The sequence below is a fragment of the Ascaphus truei genome, chromosome 5 (assembly GCF_040206685.1).
Source record: "Ascaphus truei isolate aAscTru1 chromosome 5, aAscTru1.hap1, whole genome shotgun sequence".
NCBI lineage: Eukaryota > Metazoa > Chordata > Amphibia > Anura > Ascaphidae > Ascaphus > Ascaphus truei.
The window spans coordinates 264,926,042-264,946,122 of NC_134487.1; the positions used below are offsets into that span (position 1 = coordinate 264,926,042).

General features: G+C 39.0%; 1 protein-coding gene across 1 annotated transcript in view; it reads left to right on the forward strand.

Moving 5' to 3' along the window:
* The first annotated feature begins 6,119 nt into the window (after positions 1 to 6,119).
* The window catches only part of LOC142494746 (protocadherin gamma-B5-like), a 146,840-nt gene continuing 132,878 nt past the window's right edge, over positions 6,120 to 20,081 (forward strand). The window contains exons 1-3 of the mRNA XM_075599182.1: positions 6,120 to 8,951; positions 12,444 to 12,502; positions 13,089 to 15,627. Coding sequence (XP_075455297.1) covers positions 6,537 to 8,951; positions 12,444 to 12,502; positions 13,089 to 15,627 — 5,013 coding nt within the window. The 5' untranslated portion in view covers positions 6,120 to 6,536. The remainder of the gene's footprint in view (positions 8,952 to 12,443; positions 12,503 to 13,088; positions 15,628 to 20,081) is intronic.

Genomic DNA, 20,081 nt, shown 5'->3' on the forward strand with positions numbered 1-20,081 from the left:
AAACTTACAGACTTAGTGCAAATCAGCATTATGTGTTGAGAGAAAAGACCAACACTGATGGAAGCAAATTTCCAGAACTTTTGTTAGAAAAGTCTTTAGATCGTGAGATGCAAAATGTTCATGAATTAATATTAACAGCATGTGATGGTGGAAATCCTATACAAACTGGGACTGCTTTAATTAAGATTCTTATAACTGATTTTAACGATAATTTTCCTATATTTACGCAAGAGGTATATAAAGTAAATATAAATGAAAATACTCCAATCAATTCAACTGTGCTTCATGTAAACGCTACTGATAAAGATGAAGGTACCAACTCAGAAATCACATACTCTTTTAGCAAAATCCCAGAAAATGCCATTCATACATTTATGATTCATCCCAAAACGGGGGAAATAAAAAATAAAGGACATTTGGATTTTGAGATGACAAGAAATTATGAAATGGCTGTACAAGCAAAGGATGGAGGTGGCCTCATTGCTCATTCCAAGGTAGAAATACAAGTAATAGATGAAAATGATAATGCGCCTGAAATATCCATTACCTCAATATCTACTCCAGTTCCCGAGGATTCTTTACCTGGCACAGTGATAGCACTAATCAAGGTCCATGATCTAGACTCTGGAGAAAATTGTGAGGTTGACTGTCAAATCACAGGCACAGTACCTTTTAAATTAGTATTGTCATCTGGTGCCTATTCTAAAATTGTTACAACTAGTGCTTTCGATAGAGAAAAAATATCATATTATAATATCACAATTCTAGCCACTGACAAAGGATCTCCTCCACTGTTCAGCAGAAAAACCATCAGATTGGATGTATCAGATATAAATGACAATCCACCAGTGTTTGAGAAATCTACCTATGTGGTTTATATTCCAGAAAATAATCCACAGGGGGCATCAATATGCAGTATACATGCTTCGGATCTTGATACTGAAGAAAACGCAAAGCTTATTTATTCAATTGTCAATGCAAACATTGAAGAGCTTCCTATATCCTCTCATCTGTCCATTAACCCAGTAAGTGGAGTTCTCTATGCACAGCGATCCTTTGACTATGAGCAGCACAAGGAATTTCAAATCCAAATCAACGCTATAGACAATGGATCCCCAGCTCTGAGCAGCAATGCAACCCTGAAGATTTGTATAGTAGATCAGAATGACAATGCTCCAAAAATTCTCTACCCATCAGCGGGTACTGACGATTCATCTTTGTTTGAGATGGTTCCTTTTGCTGCTGAACAGAATTCTTTAGTAACCAAAGTGGTAGCAGTGGATGCTGACTCTGGACACAATGCTTGGCTCTCCTATCATTTTATACATACATCAGAAATGTCCCTTTTTAACATGAATCGACACACAGGGGAAATCAGGACATCCCGTGTCTTTCAAGAGAAAGATCCTTTGAGGCAAAGGGTTGTAGTTATGGTGAAAGACAATGGAGACCCTTCTCTCTCAGCCACAGTTACCTTAAACCTAGTTGTTGCAGAGAATTTTCAACAGGTGCTTCCTGAACTCAGTAACCAATTCAGCAATGCAGACTCTCAATCTAATATGCAAATGTATCTCATAATAGCCGTTGCTCTTATCTCCTTTTTATTTATATTGACTGTGATGTTGGTGATCATATCGAAATGCAAAGAATCCAAAACGTCAACGGCTTTCCGTTCTCTAGGTACCAATATATATTCTCAAGTTGATCCCAGATTATTTTCTAAATACAATAATGGGACTTTGCCACCTTTTTCATACGATGTTTGTGTGGCCTTGGAGTCAAGTGAAAATGACTTTGCTTTCCTAAAACCTAGTCAAAATGTCCCAATAACCAGTCTTATTGATGCCGATGATTCGGGAATTGGAAGTGAAAGTGCAAAAGAAACATTATCAACTAATAATCTTATGAAGGTGAGTCACAATTTTATTTAACAGATCAAGTCATTCTTCATGAATATCTAAAAAAATGCAATGTTTTCAATTTGTAGTTTAAAGTATGTTCATCACTAAAGGCATGCTTTTACAAATAAAGGGCAAACATGTGCTTCAACATATGGATTTGAGAGCCTGTTTCTGGTGAAAACTTCTTAACCGTGAGACCTGTTTTAACAGTGCTACCTTTTAAAATATCTAGGTAATATAACATGCTGGCCTCTAAATAGGCATTTATTATTAATATACACATATATCTTGTAAACTGTAGTAATCAACTATTTTGATGTTTTATGGGCGTATGCTGTCAAAGTTACCCAGTGCTACTTTTTCCTATTCTACTTGGTATTGGTCCACTGCAATCCATTCCTGATCGGAGCACATGCAGTATATTATTTTCTAGGTTTGCTCTAGTAATGGACAGTATATAGTTTGTGGTTCAGGTGAAGAAGTGGATTATCCTTCTGCTTGATACATTTTTGTGTGACTATAATCTTGATTCCTTGTGTGCTTACTGTACAGTATCTGTCAATCTCTCAAAACGTTTCACGCTACGTTTTCCCTTCTCTGTATTGCTCCTAGATCCAGTTGTTTTTTATTTATTTTTATGGAGTGAGTTAGGCTACATTTATAATGCCGGCGACGTCAGGCTGCGGTTGCTGTAAAAATCTAATTGAGATGACTTCCAGCGATCGCGACCAAGCCGTCGCTTCGTCGCACTGTCGCGTCGCGTTTACTATATGGGCACGTGACGGCAACAATGCATTTGTTTTGACGCGCTGCGCAGTCGCTCGCACTATCAGTGCAGCCTTAGGCTTGTCTCTGTCTGTAATTTTAGGCTTCGGGAACTGATGTGGCAACAAATCCTAAAGCACCTAATGAGATTTTTTTTTCTTACAAATAAGTAGAAATATTGTTGTGAATATATGAAAAGATGGACATACTGTAAAAGTGACCTCTTTGGGAGAAAACAAAGTTGATGTCATGATATTAAGGCCCATTATTACCTTATGCCACTGGAAGACACCTTACAACCCAATGACTTCAATGGGATATAGGTATTTTGCAGCTCTGAAAGGTGTTTTTAAGGCAGAAACTGCTTAGTCAATATGGTCCTTCGTGCATATAGGCGATCCTAGAAATCCTTCATTATTTGTAACACCTGATAATCTACTTTACTCCTCCTGGATTCAAATGAAATGTGCTACGTAATGAGATATCCATTTTCCTGTAATATTGTGTATTCATAAGGCTCTTAAACTCTTTATTAGAACCGGTTCACTTCTCCATTGTGGGCAATAGATCATTGTATGATGTCTTCTGTTTCTTTTCTGTTTTTTTCTGTTGTCTTTTCATTTAATTAATTACTGTATATAAGAAGCCATGGAGCCTTGCAAATTTTTCTCAACAATGAGTTCAGCTATGAAAATCTGTTCTGGATCACTTTACAATATCATTTTATAACAGATATCACAAACTTTTTATTTAGTTTTTTACATTCTTACCACAGGGTAATTTAATTGGTATTCTTCTTTACAATATTCTGTTCCTTTTTTATTCTTATTTGGATTTCATTGGAAACCTTTTTCTGTCACTTTGAATGGTTTTCACTTCTGTCACAGAGACTTCCATCGTTCATATATTTACTTCAGATCTAGATATTGTGGTGAATACATAGATGATATATTCTATTTTTAACAGAAATATGGAGGAAATCTTTGTATCCTCTTATCTGTCCATTTACCCGGTGACATAAGTTCTGTATGTATATCCATCACTTGACTATGAGAAGCAGAAGGAATTTTACGTCTAAATAATGGATCTACATAATAGATCCTAAGATAGCAGATCCCCACACCTTACCAGCAATGCAACCCTGAGGATCAGAAGTATAATGCACCAGAAATTCTATACCATCAACAGGAGGTGATGGTTCGACTTTGTTCCTTTTTCCACTAAACAAGGTACTTTACTAACTAAAGTGGTAGTGGATGCAGGATCTCAGCCACAAATACTTTGAACCTGGTTTTTGTAATACATTTTCAACAGACACTTCCAGAACTCAGTAACCAATTCAGCCATTCAGAATCTCAATCTAATTTGATCATTTATTTGATTATAGCCCTAGCACAAATGTCATTTTTTTTATTATTTTGACTGTAATGTTAGTGATTGTGCAAAACCTTCAACAGGTTTTTGTTCTCTAAGCACAGATCTATATTCTCAAGTTGATCCCAGATTTCATTATAAATATTATATTGAAACTTTGTCTCCTGTATATTTTGTAAGGTTTATTTCATTGTTAAATATATATTGAACCCTCCCTATTCAGCTCCTTGAGAGTTTATATCAAATGTCTCTTAACTTGGCTTGCTCAGGGTTTATTATGTGGTCAGGGTGCTGGATACGTGCAGCCTGGTTGTTGGTAATACAATGATGAGCGCCAGGAACTTTAGTCATACAAAAAGCACCATTATTAATCACCATCGATAAAATCTCATGTACACAATACACATCACTTCATGTATAGTATTACTGTATCACTGTTCTCTGTATGTGCTGTCTGCATCCTCTTGCCTAGCTGCCCCCTATCTCTACCCGCTAGGTTGTTGCTGAGGCTTGACTAATTCCTGTTACCTAAAGGATCCCTCTACTTTGTTGCATTGATAGTGCTCCATCTCCTTTGGGCCACTGCCGGGCCTTGTACTACTCTCTTTGTCTGTGATCAGTATCCCTGTCTGAGGTACTGTATAGCCTCTGACTGAGAGTCATCTATGGACCCTCCAATGAGGCTGGTCCAACTATGTCTCGTGGCTGTGGCTTCGGGAACCCCCTCTGGGCATAGGCTGTCTCTGTGTGAACCTTTAGAGTAGTGTGGAGTAATTCCTGGGAACACTATCTAAACAGGGCACTGTCCCTAACTAGAAAACAAAATAGGGGATCCTTACCATATCCTAGACATATCTATATTATAAACCTATATACACTATTCACAGTGAGATCCCTCTTTTTCAGCTCCTCCTGGGCCCTGACTTCTAGAAGCCTCTCCCCTTTATATACATCCTGTGATTACATCACTTCTAGGCAAAAGGAGGTAGAGCTATAATACTGCCTAGTCGATAAGTACCATGTGATGAGGAAGGGTTGTTACACTCTGTGAACCCACACAATTAACCCCTTAAGGCCAGAGTGATCCCAAAAGGTGTGTTGCATATCTGTCATAGATTTCTAAATGTACAGTACTTGTGTGTAACTCGTATAAGCAAACAAAGAGTACTATATAATATACAATACAGACTTGTTTGTTCAGAGACTAGTTTTGAGATCATACCATAACTAAGGAAAGCATGCTGTCGCTGTTCTAAAGTTCTACTAGCACTGACTAAGTAATGTATGTTCTGTAAAAGAAAAAATTATGGATGAGACCTACTTTATAATGCTAAAGTGGTGATACAAATATAATTTACATAGATTCAAATGCATTTGAGAAAATCCTTATCCTCTATCCTATATTTTGCTACAACTTCTAAGGCTTCTTTATTTACAATAATGGTTGTACTTAATAATATGACCATAATTAAAAGTCTGGAGAAATGTAAAATAAAAAAAAAAGTTTCGCCATAAAAATAAACTTTCAGAAAGACAAAGTATTTACAACACAAATAAAGCAAATTTAAACCGGATTTTGACATAATAGTTGATATGATAGTACAACCATATTAATATATAATATATACAAGCAGCATATTAAACCAAACACATACAAACATTAGTGCAAATGTAAACAATAGATCAATTAGAAACTATAGTTATAAAGTTTTCCAGAAGGCAGTAAAGCCTTCTGGGCACTACTTTGAAAGGTTTACGGTTTACGTACAAAAGAAGGTCAGAAGGTAGAAGTTATTTCTATAACGCATCCTTTAAAAAAAAAAAAAAGTAGTGGTATTCAGTGCTTTGCTGTACAGTGACATTTTCAATAACGGTTATAAGATCAACAATATCTCCCACATAAAGATGCATTTTCTGTAAATGTCCAAGTTATTGTCCCTTGTTAATCAATGCAACTAAAAATAGCTAAATTTAAACAATTCTAAATTTTCTGCTAAACAATAGCACTGATTGTGCGCCTTCTTTGTTATACACAATATAAAACGCTGAAATCAATATATTTTCTTCATTTTATAAAAATAATTAGGACATCTTATTGATAAAACATATTACTGTAGATCACTAAGATATTTTCAGATTTCGTGCAGTTCCACATTTGTGCCTCAGAGCGCCGCTGTTCACCAATAAGACGAAGAAGCTGGAAATTGAGATCCACTGACACTTCCTTTAGTCTGACACAGTGCAGATCTGCAAGAGAGAAGAGATACATTTATATTCAGTTTCTCGTATAAACAGGATCTATCTGCTGAATTTCTCATAAGGAAGTAGATTCCACCCTGCATTTTATTTGTGCCTTTGGATTAGAAATACAAACAGAAATTTCCTTTTTCCTGGGGAAGTGAATTTCTCACTGTATTTTCTTCACTTCACTGGTTTACAAAAAGTGTCCATGTTCATAGTGAAGGAAACTGCACTTGAAGATTTCAAATACTAAGAATGGCTGAGACACAGATATACAAGGGGATCAGATGGCAAGTAATGTTTTCCTTCTTATTTTTCTGGCTTTGTCATCCAGTCTCTGCTCAGCTTCATTATTCCATTAATGAAGAAACTAGAAAAGGTTCTAAGGTAGGAAATATTGCAAAAGATCTTGGATTAAATATTAAGGAATTGTCACTTCGTAAACTCCGTATTGATTCTCATGTCTCAGAGAAATATTTTACTGTCAATTTGGAAAATGGGAATCTTTATGTTAGTGATAGAATAGACAGAGAGACACTGTGTGGGGCAGCAGATACTTGCTTTATAACCTTTGATGCAGTGGTTGAAAATCCCTTAAATGTTTTCCCGGTTAAAGTGGAAATTCAGGATATAAATGACAATCCTCCAAGATTTTTTCACAAAACAATTAAATTAGAAATTATTGAATCTACTTTACCAGGAACAAGATTTGTTTTACAAAATGCACAAGATCCAGATGTGGGTATTAATTCCCTGCAAAGCTATAAGCTAAGTGGCAATCAAAATTTTGCACTGAGTGAGAAGATTAGTGGTGATGGAATTACATTTCCAGAACTGGTGTTAGAAAAATCTTTAGACCGTGAGACACAAAGTATTCCTGAATTGGTCTTAACAGCCTCTGATGGAGGAAGTCCAGTTCTAACTGGCACTGCTCTAATTAAGATTGTTATTACTGATGTTAATGATAATATTCCTGTATTTACTCAAGTGGTATATAAAGTGAGTGTAAATGAAAATACTCCAATTAATTCTACTGTGCTTTGTGTAAAAGCAAGTGATAAAGATGAAGGTACCAACGCACAAGTTACGTATTCTTTTAGCACCATTTCAGAAAATGTTCTAGACATCTTCAGTATTGATCCTGAAAGTGGAGAAGTTAAAACTAAAGGAAATTTGGATTTTGAGGTGACAAGAAATTATGAAATGTCTGTACAAGCTATGGATGGAGGTGGCCTTGTTGCCCATTCCAAGGTAGTAATACAAATTATAGATGAAAATGACAATGTACCTGAAATATTCATTACCTCAATATCTACTCCAGTTCCAGAAGATTCAGTACCTGGCACAGTGATAGCACTAATCAAAGTTCATGATTTAGACTCTGGAGAAAACGGTGAGGTTGACTGTCAAATCACAGGCACATTACCTTTTAAATTACTATCATCATCTGGTACCTATTATAAAATTGTTACAACAAATGCTCTAGACAGAGAAAAAACACCCTATTACAATATCACAATTGTAGCTACTGACAAAGGATCTCCTCCACTATCTAAAAGAAAAGCCATCAGATTGGATGTGGGAGATGTAAATGACAATACACCAGTTTTTGAGAAATCTATTTATGTTGCTTATGTGCCAGAAAATAATTCACCAGGAGCTTCAATATACCGTATATATGCTTCAGATCTTGATACTGACGAAAATGCTAAAGTTATTTATTCAATTTTCAACAATGATACAGAAGAATTTCCTGTATACTCTTATATATCCATTAACCTAGAGACTGGAGTTCTCTATGCACAGCGATCATTTGACTACGAGCAGCAAAAGGAATTTCATATTCGGATAATGGCCAATGACAGCGGATATCCACAACTGAGCAGCAATGCTACAGTACGGATCTGTATAATAGACCAGAATGATAATGCACCAACAATTCTGTACCCCTCACCAGGGCCTGATAGTTCATCTATGTTTGAGATGGTTCCATTTACTTCTGAAATAGGATCTTTAATAACGAAAGTGGTAGCAGTGGATGCGGACTCTGGACACAACGCTTGGCTGTCTTATCATTTCATGCAAGTATCAGAAACATCCCACTTTAACATTAATCGGCGCACAGGTGAAATCAGGACATCGCGTGTCTTTCACGAGAAAGATGCTCTAAGGGAAAGAGTTGTGGTTATGGTGAAGGACAATGGTGATCCCTTTCTATCAGCCACAGTTACTTTTAACCTGGTTGTTGCAGAGAATTTTCAACAAGTTCTTCCTGAACTTACTAACCAAATCAGTGATCCAAACTCTCAATCTAATGTGCAAATGTATTTAGTAATATCTCTAGCTCTGATCTCCTTGTTATTTTTATTAACTGTTATGTTGGTCATTGTATCGAAATGCAAGGAATCCAAATCTTCTACAGCTTTTGGTTCCCTAAGTACAAATATATATTCTCAAGTTGATCCCAGGATCTTTTCTAAATACAATAATGGAACTATGACACTTCCCTACTCATACAATGTTTGTGTCGCCTTGGATTCTTCCGAAAGCGACTTTACTTTCATAAAGCCAAATCAAAATATCCCAGTAGACAATCTTATTGATGCTGATGATTCAGGAATTGGAAATGAAAATGTAAAAGAATTTTTACCTACCAGCAGTCTTATGCAGGTGAGTAATGCTAAAATATTATACAGCATTGAGTTATTGATGAATATCCTGAATATGTAATATTGAAAACACTTTGATTTATAGTGTACTAGAGTTTAAGGTTTCTAATAAATGCTGGTAATACCGTATTGATGACAAAAAATAACAAATAATCAACTTTATTTGTTAATAACTAATTCATTAACTCTGGCCAACCATATGACATGTGTTTTGCCCTTATGTGCAGTCAGTTTGATTTGAGCAGGTTTTTTGCTTTACCACTAGTAACTATTGAATACTGTATGTATCCTTTGAGAAATGTAGTATCTTTAGCACAATGTTATCAGTCGTTAATAGGGTTGTGACATGCTCTTTGAACTGAGACATCGAAGAGCTAGATGCGAAACTTGGTCATAGTTACTTTTATGTGCCTAATGATAGCAGATGACACAGACCCTAATAACAAATCACAGTTTCAGGGCAAAAGCCTTGGTATGTGGGAACATGCAAGCTTTATAGAGACTTTTGTTTTCATGGTTTACAGACAGTCGTTTTAACTACTGTGTAATAAGATGAATTATTACTGTATTCTTTATTCCTATATACCTGTAGGCCACTACTTATTCTTTTATACACTGTATTTCATCTTTTTACTCAGTGTTTTACAATGTGACATATATAGTAACATTGGAAAAACAAAGTTGTGCAGTGTCAGTTTGTGGACAGGTTTTACATACACATGTAGCCATGTGTAAAATTGGTGTTACATATCTCTCTCTTTCTGGCAGTAATCCCTGGTAAGAAGGCAGGGTTGCCAGAAGTCATCATGGAGGTTTGCCCTCAAACCCTGTGATGTGTCATATGTAGCAAAGGAAGTGACAGCATGCTCTGTGTCCACTGTTAGTGATACAGAGGTGGGTCTTTCTGGAGCCTATATATTGCACAGCTCTCCCAAAAGTTGCTGCTGTGTCAAGGCTGGGTCGTGTCTGCAGCAGTTCAAGTCTGTCTGACAGAGAGGCACGTGGCAAAGTGACAAGCAGATTACACACTGTGTCCAGGGTGCTGGCACAGCTGGTGGTCTCCCTTAGGGGAGAGGTGGAAAGACAACTTGATTAGAGAACAGAAGGAACCTTCCTGGAGATGGGCAACATGATAATGTGTGGCTAAGTGTCGGCCGCTATGATGGGCAGTCTGCCATGTCTGATACAATTAAAGATGCCCTTGTTCAAGGGACCCTTTTTGTCTGAGAGTGGAGTTATTAGGCAAGAAGATGCACCCTGGAGTTCTCTTCCAGAAACTCCTCCCTGCTATCGTGGGGATCTGGAAGGGATGGAGGCGCTTTACCAACTGTGAGTAAAACTCAGCACTACCTCATATGCCTGTCATGGTGAAATCCACACTACCAATAAGCGGGAGACTCAGGAGTCCTGTGAGCCAGCAGGTGCACCACACTACACCGACATGTAACTGGGGCAGTTTCTCACATAGGGGTCAGGATCAGAAGGGCCCTGAGGGAAACACCGTTACACACAGATGCAAACAGGGAGTCAGAGGAGTCCATGATTCCCAATGCTTTTCAAGCAGCATTCCACTGTGGTCAAGTTTTATTGATATTTTTTATATGAATTGACCTGGGCTGTGCACATCAGAGCTTTAGTGAGGGACCCACCAAGTTTGAAACCTGTTGCCACAATATGAACCTGCTGGTGCTACAAACAGAAAGGGTGACCTGTGACATCTGTTACTTACTGTATGATGACGTTTTATCAAATGTACCATAAAAAAAGTGTGTAGAAGGAAATGCAATAGTTGTAGCAGATTAAGCTGTGAAAGGTATGTAAGAGGTTTGTTCTTAATATTAACAATTGTGGTGATTATAAAACTCACCTAGTAGAGGTCAAATGATCTGAGAACCAATAGACCTTTTCTTATATAGTTTGCTTATTGAGAAGGTATAAACTTCCTCCACATTTTCTCAGTTGGTGTTGGTATTACATCTTTGTAAATGTCTACTGAGCTCTACAGAGACAGGTAAACTCTATGTAGATTGTCTTTCAAAGCTGGGTGAGACCATCAGAAGTTGGATGAATTCAGTTAATTTTCCACAGCAAATGGTCAAATATCTTGGCCCTGTTCCTTAAATTATATAGCTATAAAGAAAATATGTTTTAACATTGTAATATTTGTGTACTTAATCAATCTTACATTCTGGAATGTGTACAGTACATTGTTTTTGTAATCTATCGATTAGGTTGGTATATTTAGTCTGATAATATCTTAAACTATGAAAATATCCACAGTATAGTTATGTGGGAAGTGTTATATAAGTGATATTCAGCTTAGATTTTGTGTTTAATATTCATTTACATTTCTAAAATTATTAGTTTTGTTGGTATTTTTACCTAAACCCTTTAAAAGTGCATCCCTACTGCAACATATGTTGGGCGTCTCAGTAAAGGGAAAGCAGTCTGCCTTGTATCATCTTATCTGTCATCTTTTAACACTTGATTCCTAAATCAAGATATACCTTATGAATACAGAAATACCTACTTCAGAACAGAAAAACAATAAATAAATACATACGTACGTACATTTTCATACAATGTGATCAATCACTGAAAACTTTATTGCCGTATTAAGTTAATGAATGGCAGAGGGTACGATATGGCTTACTGAATGGGTTTGGCCTTACTTACAGTATACCCATTGACAGATAAAGGCTTATAAAAGTTGAGTGACTTACTTGGAAATTGCTGGATAAGGGACAATGGAGTTTCAGGCAAGGACAAAAAAATAAAGCAGTAGTAAAACAATAAAAATAATTTTTTTCACTTAAAAAGTGGTTCTCAAACTGTAACGTATTTTACGTAAAGTTTACCACTGAGAATTTGCAGCTTTGTCAAGCCTTTTTAATCTAAACCCTGAAATAGGGCTCTTGCTAGAGAGGAGAGAGAAAGAAAACCCTGGACCTGTAGGGTGAGGAGCGGCATTGCTTGAGGCCGGGGTGGGTTAGAGGTTGGGGTAAAGACAAATATGTAAAGGGGGGGGGTAATGATCTTACCTCCCTATTTCTGCAAGGATCTATTGAAGAGAAGCTCCCACTTGCCCTGTTTTTAGGTATTAAGGTACTGTATTATATAAAGGGTTGGGACATTGCTCAGTGAACGTCGCAGCTTGAGGCTCGGGGCAATGGTTTGTCATGAGAGACAGAAAAAAGGCACATTTTGCTTGGTTTGTGAACAACTCTAGTTCGAATCCCAGCCCTGAGTAAGAAAAGGTTGCTGCAGCTATTCTAAAGTTGCAGTAATCGGGGCTTATTTATTAACCAGTGATTTGAAAATTCACAATGGTAACTATTTTATTTTTAGGCGTAATAAATAAGTCCTTATTTGAACAAGTAATTAGTAAAGGAAATCGATTTTGTGAAAAGACTATCCACTTGGTTTCATATTATTTGTACAGAAATTTGTCAGGTTCATAAACATTAATAATACTTGTGTTACTGTATTTCAGTATTACGTTGAGCTTTTAAATGTATGTGCTGGAGATATTTTTAATCAGAAAACCACAAGGCAAGGAATTTATGCTTTACACTTAAATTATAACACTACAAAATTATCTGAACAAAATCCTAATTTTCTTATTGATATATATTTACTAAATTAGATTAATGTAATTTCTTATCATGTAAACAGTTGTTAGTTTTTAGCATTGTCATTCGACTTCATTAAAGTTAAGATTAATTTGATGCACTAAAATTATGTATTTAAACCGTTACCAAATATAAGATTCTATTGATGCTTAAACCAACCTGACATGAAGCATATAGTGAACTTCATACTTTTGTGAATATTTATTAAGAGAAAAGTGTACATAACCAAAAGCATGTATTGTCTATTATACACAGTATAAATTACTGACTATGACATATGCTTTGAATAAAAAATATCATAACATCTTCCTTGTTAATAAAACGTGGGTATTTTATGTTAAGATCTGAGTACACAATCAGAGCTCCTGCAGTTCCACATTTGTGCCTCAAAGCGCCGCTGTTCACCAATAGGAGAAGAAGCTGCAAATGGAGATCCACTGACACTTCCACTAAACACAGTGCAAACCTGCAAGAAGAAACAACCATTTTCAGTTTCTCTTGTGAAGAGACTGTACTGACTCCTGTTCTCCTAAGGAAGTGGATTTAATACAATACTTTGTTTCTCAATTGGATTTCAAAAACTGTTCATGTAAAGGAAACTGCATTGGGAGATTTCAGATACTAAGAATGGCTGAGATGAAAATCCAACAAGCACAGAAATACAAGGAGACCAGATGGCAAGTAATGTTTTCCTTCTTATTTTCCTGGCTTTGTCATTCAGTCTCTGGTCAGATTCATTATTCCATTTTTGAAGAAACTAGTAAAGGTTCTACTGTAGGAAATATTGCCAAAGATCTTGGTTTAAATCTTAAGGATTTATCATTTAGAAAATTCCGTATTGATTCTCATATCTGTGAGAAATTTTTTACTATCCATTTGGAAAATGGAAACCTATATATTAAAGAGAGGATAGACAGAGAGACACTGTGTGGGGCAGCAGATACTTGCTTCTTAAACTTTGATGCAGTTGTTGAAAATCCTTTAAATGTTTTCCATGTTAAAGTGGAAATTCAGGACATAAATGACAATCCTCCACAATTTTTTCAGAATACAGTTGCATTAGAAATTAGTGAATCTACTTCACTTGGAGCACGATTTGTTTTAGAAAATGCAAAAGACCCAGATGTGGGAATTAACTCTCTCCAAAATTACAGACTTAGTTCAAATCAGCATTTTGTGTTGAGAGAAAAGACCAACATTGATGGAAGCAAATTTCCAGAACTTTTGTTAGAAAAGTCTTTAGATCGTGAGATGCAAAGTGTTTATGAATTAATATTAACAGCATGTGATGGTGGAAATCCTATACAAACTGGGACTGCTTTAATTAATATTCTTATAACTGATTTTAATGATAATGTTCCTATATTTACTCAAGAGGTATATAAAGTAAATATAAATGAAAATTCTCCAATCAATTCAACTGTGCTTCATGTAAATGCTACTGATAAAGATGAAGGTACCAACGCAGAAGTCACATACTCTTTCAGCAACATTCCAGGAAACCCATTTATTATTCATCCCCAAACTGGGGAAATTAAAAATAAAGGACATTTGGATTTTGAGATGTCACGAAATTATGAAATGTCTGTACAAGCAAAGGATGGAGGTGGCCTTGTTGCTCATTCCAAGGTAGTAATACAAGTAATAGATGAAAATGACAATGCACCTGAAATATCCATTACCTCAATATCTACTCCCGTTCCTGAGGATTCTTTACCTGGCACAGTGATAGCACTAATCAAGGTTCATGACCAAGACTCTGGAGAAAATAGTGAGGTTGACTGTCAAATTACAGGTGCATTACCTTTTAAATTAGTATCATCATCTGGTACCTACTCTAAAATTGTTACAACTAATACTTTAGACAGAGAACAAATATCATATTATAATATCACAATTCTAGCCACTGACAAAGGATCTCCTCCACTGATCAGGAGAAAAACCATCCGATTGGATGTATCAGATATAAATGACAATCCACCCATGTTTGAGAAATCTACCTATGTGGTTTATATTCCAGAAAATAATCCACAGGGGGCATCAATATACAATATACATGCTTTGGATCTTGATACTGAAGAAAACGCAAAGCTTATTTATTCAATTGTCAATGCAAACATTGAAGAGCTTCCTATATCCTCTCATCTGTCCATTAACCCAGTAAGTGGAGTTCTCTATGCACAGCGATCCTTTGACTATGAGCAGCACAAGGAATTTCACATCCAAATCAACGCTATAGACAACGGTTCCCCGGCTCTGAGCAGCAATGCAACCCTGAAGATTTGTATAGTAGATCAGAATGACAATGCTCCAAAAATTCTCTACCCATCACCAGGTATTGATGGTTCCTCTTTGTTTGAGATGGTTCCTTTTGCTGCCGAACAGAATTCTTTAGTAACCAAAGTGGTAGCAGTGGATGCAGACTCTGGACACAATGCTTGGCTCTCTTATCATTTTATACATATATCAGAAATGTCCCTTTTTAACATTAATCGACACACAGGTGAGATCAGGACATCCCGTGTCTTTCAAGAGAAAGATCCTTTGAGGCAAAGGGTTGTAGTTATGGTGAAGGATAATGGAGACCCCTCTCTTTCAGCCACAGTTACCTTAAACCTGGTTGTTGCAGAGAATTTTCAACAGGTTCTTCCTGAACTCAGTAACCAATTCAGCAATGCAGACTCTCAATCTAATATGCACATGTATCTCATAATAGCCGTTGCTCTTATTTCCTTTTTATTTATATTGACTGTGATGTTGGTGATCGTATCGAAATGCAAAGAATCCAAAACGTCAACGGCTTTCAGTTCTCTAGGTACCAATATATATTCCCAAGTTGATCCAAGATTCTTTTCTAAATACAATACTGGGACTTTGCCACCTTATTCATACGATGTTTGTGTGGCCTTGGAGTCAAGTGAAAATGACTTTACTTTCCTAAAACCTAGTCAAGATGTCCCAATAACCAGTCTTATTGATGCCGATGATTCGGGAATTGGAAGTGAAAGTGCAAAAGAAACATTATCTACTGGCAATCTTATGAAGGTGAGTCACAATTCTATTTAACAGATCAAGTTATTCTTCATGGATATCTCAAAAATGCAATGTTTTACATTAGTAGTCTATAGTAAGTTTATTACTAAATGCTCTTATAAGTACGGTATGGTATAATATTTCCATGTTGGGCATAAACTGCCTTCAAGAAAACCTACTTTAACCTTGGTCAGAGCAGAAAGCCCATTTGAACCTGACTATTTACGAAGACAAATAAGAGCTTTTCTTGCTTCTTTCAGCTTACCTTGATGCTTAGTTTATTCAGGACTTCTCATTGTTATCAATGGTAACCTATCATGAGCACATGTCTCTTAGAATATTGGTAGCATGGTTTACACAGAATCGTTTGCATACAACAGTATATTACAGCATGATCATAACACATAAAATGTACCACTGGAAAATAGTGTGTAAAGGTTTCTGAATATGAGAACCAGTAAAATAGCATTTATTTACTGAGATTGTAATTATGAACTGCATATAGTTTCATCTTGGGGACATGAATGACCAACTAATTACTGTAGGTTAGAGCTGGGGGGCGCTCCACGTTTTTTCGGGGGGGCACGGGCGGTTGCAGAGGCCCCACGCTCTTCCACGAGGCATTTAAATTAAATGCCGGGGGAGCGCACGAGGCCTTGGCAACTTCAACTTACCGGGATTCAGCCGGCTTCTGGTCATATCGCCATGACAACGCAGAGTCATTTGACACCACAGGGTCATGTGACATGACGCGTCATCATGGCAACGCGCGTCAAATGATGCTGCTGGGTCATTTGATGCTGGGTCACTCGAGAGGGAGGGAACGAGCGCCGGGACACAGGGGCGGCGCAGGCAAAAAAAAACTTTACGCACCCCTGGGTTATAGTAATGATTTTGGTACTTTACAGTTATATAACATCAACTAAGTAAGATATAGTTTTAGCACAAAAAAGGAATTATTTAACACAGGTGCTATACCTCACACCAAAAAGTTATAAAACAAAACATTGAAAAAGGTAAGGCCTCGGGCATGGTCAGCACTTAGGCGCTGACCCGTGCTGAGGCGTGCTGCTGCTCGGCAGTGACCCCTGCAGCCGCAATGAGAGCGGCTTTAGCAGGGACTCGCACACGCTTCCGCACGCTTGCGAAAGCGTGTGTCTTAAGAAATCTTTAGTTTCGGCGCTCACGGGAGCGCAGGGCCGGTCACATGAGCGGTTCGCCCAATGAGGGCGAACCAGCTCCGTGACGTCACTGGCCTGCCCCCAGACACGCCCACGGACAGCGCGCGCTCTAAGACCAGGGAAAGTACCGCTTTCCCTCAGCGCGCCTCCGCACGGGCGAAGTGTCTATGGACTAAGCCTTACACTGTGAATATAGGACTCACTGTTTAGCACCTTTCACCCAGATGCTCAAGTTCATACATTGAAACAAGTTTTGCCCCTTATTTGTTGAGCATGCAAAGCAGATACGATGTTTTAAGCCAAAAAGGGCTTTTCTTCAGGGAGTATCCCTGTGTGGCTTGAAACATCATGTTTGCTTAAATGTATGGACTTGAGAGTCTGGTTCTGGTGGAAACTGCTAAACAGTGAGATCTATATTGACAGTGCTACCTTTTTCAATGTTTAGGTAATATCAAATGTTGGAATCTAGATAGAAATGTATTATTAATATACAGATATATTCTTTAAATTGTAGTACTTAAGTATTCTGATGTTTTATTGAATTGAGCGTATGCTGGCAAAGTTACCCAGTGCTATTTTTTCCTCTACTACTTGGTATTGTTCCACTGCAATCCGTTCCGATCGCTATTTATATATATATATATATATATATATATATATATATACATATATATATATACATATATATATATATATATACAGCTTAACCTCGTTATAGCACGATTTGCTATAACGCGAATCTGCTTATAACGCGGTATTAACGTGGCTCCTGTTTTAAAATTTTAAAAAAAATATAATTTTTTTGAGGGTGGGGGGGATGGGGGAGTTTGGGCAAAATTGGGACAAAACATTAATAAAAGCTTAAAATAAAATAAACACACAAACCCAGCAAAACAGCACAATAGAACAGAAGAATACTGTATAAGTGAATAGGACATAAGCTTAAGATCTCCTACCTCTCCTCCTTATGGGATTGTGCTGCTCTGGGCGCTGTGGGCGCTCAAGGACATGATCACAATGCACCCTACCACTTCAAAGGCTAGCATCTTTCACGTTAACCGAACGGCCACACAGAATTAATTACCAAAAGACAACACAGAATTCCCCCCCCTGCTCATACAGTACCCCCATCTCACACAGTACCCCATCTCACAAAGTACCCCCCTGCTCACACAGTACCCCCCTCCTGACATAGTAACCCCCCCCTGCTCACACAGTATCCCCCCCTGCTCACACAGTATCCCCCCCCCTGCTCACACAGTACCCCCTCCTGCTCACACAGTACCCCCCTGCTCATACAGTACCCCCCTGCTCACACTGTACCCCCCTCCTGACACAGTAACCCTCCCTGCTCACAGTACCCCCCCCCCCTGCTCACACAGTACCTCCCCCTGCTCACACAGTACCCCCTCCTGACACAGTACCCCTCTCCTGACACAGTACCCCCCTGCTCACACTGTACCCCCCTCCTGACACAGTATCCCCCCCTGCTCACACAGTATCCCCCCCCTGCTCACACAGTACCCCCTCCTGCTCACACAGTACCCCCCTGCTCATACAGTACCCCCCTGCTCACACTGTACCCCCCTCCTGACACAGTAACCCTCCCTGCTCACAGAACCCCCCCCCCTGCTCACACAGTACCTCCCCCTGCTCACACAGTACCCCCTCCTGACACAGTACCCCTCTCCTGACACAGTACCCCCCTGCTCACATAGTACCCCCCTCCTGACACAGTACCCCCCTCCTGACACAGTAAACCCCCTGCTCACACAGTACCCCCCCTGCTCACACAGCCCCCCCTGCTCACACAGTACCCCCCTGCTCAGACAGTACCCCCCTGCTCACACAGTACCCCCTCCTGCTCACATAGTACCCCCTCCTGCTCACACAGTACCCCCTCCTGCTCACACAGTACCCCCCTGCTCACACAGTACCCCCCTGCTCACACAGTACCCCCCTCCTGACACAGTAACCCCCCCTGCTCACACAGTAACCCCTTCCTGACACAGTAACCCCCCCTGCTCAAAGTACCCCCCTGCTCACAGTACCCCCCTGCTTACACAGTAACCCCCTGCTCAAACAGTAACCCCTCCTGCTCTAACTGTAACCCCCCCTGCTCACACAGTACCCCCCTGCTCAAACAGTACCCCCCCTGCTCACACACACTGTCACACACACTCATACTGTCTCAAACACTGACACACACTGACACACAGTCTCACACAGTCAAACACACGCAGAGACACACTGTCTCTTTAAGGGAGCTTGCTCTCGCAAGACAGAAGCAGAAGCAGGAAGCAGAGACAGAGAGAAGAGCTGCCAGATGCCGGGTAAGTGCTGCATGAGGTTGCCGCTGCCCCATCGGGTCTGGGAACGCTGGGAGAGTACTCAGCTTTTCCCCTTTTTTTGCGGTGGCGGCCATTTTTTTTGCAACACCGTTTATAATGCGGTGGTCTCGGGTGGCCCCTAGGACCGCGCTATAACGGGGTTAAGCTGTATATATATATATATATATATATATATATATATATGTTTGCTTTAGATCTAGATATTGTGGTGAATACATAGATGATATATTCTATTTTTAACAGAAATACTTAGGAAATCCTTGCATCATTGTATCTGTCCATTAACCCAGTGACAGGAGTTCTGTAGGCATTATTTGACTATGAGCAGTAGAAGGAATTTTACATCTAAATAATGGATCCAAAGATAGCAGATCCCCACCCCTGACCAGCAATGCAACCCTGAGGATTTTTATATTAAATCAGAAGTACAATGCACCAGAAATTCTATACCCATCAAAAGGAGGTGATGGTTCGACTTTGTTTTAGCTCCTTTTTCCGCTAAACAAGGTTCTGGATGCAGGATCTTGTCAGGTTTTGGGAACCGTGGCGCACTCAGCGCATCCACCACATACCTCAACCTGCGATCGGGTGTTCTGCTTCTCCTGCCGCTTGTGATGCTCCTCTCAACCCTGGCAGTACCAGTCGCCATCTTAATGGGATACGCGCATCATGCCCTGTTAGAAATATAGCTTTTTCTGGGCCTGCCTCCAGATTGCATCCACGTGGTGACATCACCAGTGCGCAACACACACATGCGGTGCATGGTCAGTGCGCGCACGCCTGCATCCCCTCTGCTCATCAGGGTTACTGACACCCTGGCCTGGGTCTCACCCATCTGGGAGCTGAGATCGGACCTCACTCAGGATATCGGACGCTTCACCCGGGAATTCCGCAGAGTCTTCGACACGCCTGGCCGCAAGGTAACTGCTGCTTC